Source organism: Macrobrachium nipponense, chromosome 3 (assembly GCF_015104395.2).
Source record: "Macrobrachium nipponense isolate FS-2020 chromosome 3, ASM1510439v2, whole genome shotgun sequence".
Lineage (NCBI taxonomy): Eukaryota > Metazoa > Arthropoda > Malacostraca > Decapoda > Palaemonidae > Macrobrachium > Macrobrachium nipponense.
In genome coordinates this window covers 54388352-54392220 of record NC_087202.1, presented here as the reverse complement: position 1 = coordinate 54392220, position 3869 = coordinate 54388352, and the positions used below count along the sequence as shown (strand labels likewise).

The window sequence follows — 3869 nt, the reverse complement described above, 5'->3', positions numbered from 1 at the left end:
AGAGAGGGGGTACACCACAGTCCAATCTTGGAGAAGGGATGCACAACAATCCACTCTTCGGGCACTTGTTGCCAGTCCACTAGCCGCTGTAGTCTGTCCACCGCTCAGAGCTGCTTCCACAACTACATCCAGGAGTGATTTCTTTCACAAAAATCAGCCTGTTCCTGTTCCCAACAGCAGAGTTATCCTGGCTTGTTTCTCCTGCAAGCAAACCACCAGTTCTCCTAAAAATGCCGAGGTTCCTTTGTGTGCACCCTTTACGTATCGGCGTTTTTCCTGTAGAGCTCTCGGAACATCTTTGCCTCTTGCTCCAGTTTTCGGAGGTTGGCTGCAAATTCCTTGATTTGGCGACGTTTTTCGTCGAGGCTGTCAATTTGTCGGGAGAGAGCTTCGCAGTTGATCTGGGGCTTCCTCAGACATCGAGCTTTATCCAAAGTCTTTTTCTCTTCAGCTTTCCTCTCAGATATAGGAGCCTTCATTCCTTGACGCTTCTCTTCTCCTGTAAGCATTTTTACTTTAGTTTCCAAGCCTCTGATCTTCGTGTCCTTGGCCAAGGTCTCTTCCTGGAGGCTTTCGAGTTCCAAGATTGCCTCCATCTTTTCAAACTCCGTCGTCTCTAATTCCTCCTTCGCTTCAGCCAATTCAAATTCAAGTTGAACTTTCCTTCTTCTTATTTCATTCAGCTTTCCATTTGCCGTCGGGTTTTCTGCTACAACAGTTTGAGATGCTTTCTGCAAACGGATGACTTCCATTTGCTTGAGGGTGCACTCATTTTCCAGTCGGAGGAGCTCTCTATCTTTCTGCAAGTTCTCCTCTTTCAGCTTTTCCAGTTCCTCCTTTTTCTCAACTAATTCGGCTTTACATTTGTAGAGCTGTTTCACATTTTCTTGGGCCATCTGTTTCTCAGCGACAAGGACTTGTAACCCGTCCTCTAAGTCGCTGATCTTGGAGGTCTTCTGCTCGCTTTCCTTCTTCAGACTTTCAATGGTCTTCTCTTTCCTTCTGTTCTCTTTGCGAAGGCTTTGCAAGTCCTCATTTAGCTCGGTTATCCTGACTTGCATTTCTATCCTGCCTTCTTCTCTTAGCTGTAGATCTCGATGCAACGTCTCTTTCTCCATCTCGAGAACTACGACTGTGTTTTCCAAAATGATCAGCTTCTGGTCCTTCTCTTCTCTCTCTTTCATTTGCACTTCGGTTACCTTCGCCTTTTCTATAATTTTGCTTTTCAATATTTGCATTTCTTCGGACATTGAATGGATTTGTGTGTCCTTTTCTTTGTTCAACAGTTCGAGGTCTCTTATGTGTTCTTCCATCTTCATCCTTCCTTGAGTCAGGGCCTTTACCTTCCATGCTAATTCATTTATCAGCTGGTCTTTCTCTAACCTCTCTTTTTCAAGCCTTAAAAAGGCATTTTCATTCTTCATGATTACTTCCTCGAACTTTCGACTAGTATCCAAATGCGGTGATTCTTCTTCACTATCCGAACTGTCATCATCTTCGCAGTCTGACTGACTGTCTTCTTCATTATCCGAAGCGTCGTCTTCTTCGTTATCCGAAATATCGAGTTCGTCAATCTCAGAATGAACAACTTGGTTCTCTAGATTTCCAGCCTCCTCAAGACAGCCAGGGTTGTCCAAGGCCGAGAAATCGACAAAGAACCGAACCATACTAATGCCAAATCCACGAAGTATAAATACTTCAGTGAATAGCACAACAGGTATGGCAAACAAAAACCACATAATCTCGTGGGGGACTTGATGAACCGCGAATTCAAAGCACTGTGCAAGCACAACTGTAAGCAAACTTAGAAACATCTTTGTTTGTTATAGATCAACTCTCTCTCTGACTTATCATTAATTTTAAAAAAAGACGCGTGACGCTTCTGGATTCTGCTGGGATTCTTACGTCATTGCTGTCTTCAGAAACGCTTGCTGATCCCCGGACACAGTTGATGTGTCTGGGTCCGGAGTCATTTTGGGCTCCACGGGAGCTGCTTCGGTCTTCAGAAGAGAGGAATTTCTGTGCAGTCCTCGGGGACCTTCTGAGCACCCTGGAGCCATTCAGAAGAAAGGAATTTCTATGCAGTCCTCAGGGACTTTCTGAACACCCTGCAGCCAATCTTCACACACACATACACACACACACACACACACATATTTATGTGAACTACATTTTTAGTAGAAAATAGCTGACAACTGATTCACGATTTAAGTCATAAATGAGAAAGCTAATTAGAATGTAAATTTATTATGGATATATTTCGTTACAAAAATATCAATTTGAGTATTTTGGCCTCCCTCAGTTCCTACTGGAATTTTTTTAGGGCAAGGAGTAACTGTCGACATTTTATCAGTATCTGCTCATACTTCAGTATGATATGGTTAAGATATTTTCAATTTAAAAGTGTTAAAGTTAGAATTGCGAATTGATCAACATATTTTCTCTTTACTAGCATTAGCTCAGGGTTTAATGTAAATAGACTGATATATTTGTACTTTATAAGTATCAGGGCAGACTTGAGTATAAATTGGCCCATACATTTTTACTTTATAAGTATTAGCTCTGGTTTTAGTATAAATCGACCTATACACTTTCATTTTATAATTATTACCTTATTTGTAAGTATAAATTGAGCAATATATTTTCACTTTATAAGTATTACTAGCTTAATTGTAAGTATCAATTAACTAATATATTTTCATTTTATAACTATTAGCTCGGACATCAGTGTAAATTGACCAACATATTTTCAGTTTATAAGTATTGGCTCAGGTTCTAACACAAATGAACCAGTATATTCCAGCTTTACAGATTTTACCTAAAATATATAGTCCAGTATATTCTCACTTTATAAGTGCTAAATAAATTAAAACTCAGACGCGTTCAGATTCCAATTCAGCTCAGTGCAATTCCTAGAGCCTATACGATACTTGTCATCCGGAAGTTGTAACAAAATGATGAGGGTATGAAAAAAGGGGATCTATTATATATATATATATATATATATATATATATATATATATATATATATATATATATATATATATATATTATACATATATATTATATTATATATATATATATATATATATATATATATATATATATATATATATATATATATATATGGATGGGGCAAATTAGCTCCAGCATTTCGTAACCTCGTGACGTCACACCTCAGGACAAGTGAACGGCATAGCGAGTGAGTAGTACGTAAAGACCACAGATGGCAGCATGAATAAAAATAATAAAAACATAACAAAATAAGCTAATGACTGAGAGAAGAATGAAGAGGGCAGTATGGCATAGCGAAATGCAAAATGCGTCGTCCGTCGTCAGCAAGGAAAGAGAGATGTCTACGCCCACTGAAGTTAGGCCACACATCAGCTGACTAATGTAAACAAAACTTCGGGTTTAGGAAACGAAACTCGCAGCATATTACAATAAATTTATGAATAACATTGATTTATATAACAAAATATGCATATTGCTATCGTAAAATATGGATATACATATCACAATTTCATATTTACACAACATAAAAATAATAAAAACAACAAAATAAGCTAATGACGGAGGAGAACGAAGGCAGTAAGGCGGAACGAAATGAGTCATCTGCTAAGAGAGTGAGATATCTCCGCCCACAGTGGCTGTAGGGCCGGAGTCTGGCCGAACGCTCAGTGCGCTTCGGGAATATGCGGATTCACCTGCCACTTCTGCCTTCGTCCCTCTGCTTTTCTTCGGGGATGTGTGTGAGCGCTGGCTCGTGAGGAGATACATAGGGGGGCAATCGCCAGGTAAGACAGTATAGCTGTTATTTCCTTCGAGGAGCCTTATACCCCTTTTGTCCTGGCGATCGTGTCCATCCC

At 39.7% G+C, this 3869-nt stretch overlaps 1 protein-coding gene across 1 annotated transcript; it reads right to left on the bottom strand.

Annotated features, from left to right (window-relative positions):
• Nucleotides 1-257: 257 nt before the first annotated feature.
• On the bottom strand, nucleotides 258-1739 carry LOC135222391 (CAP-Gly domain-containing linker protein 1-like). The gene has a single exon (XM_064260479.1). The coding sequence runs from the start codon at nucleotides 1737-1739 to the stop codon at nucleotides 258-260; it is 1482 nt and encodes a 493-aa protein (XP_064116549.1).
• Nucleotides 1740-3869: the final 2130 nt, after the last annotated feature.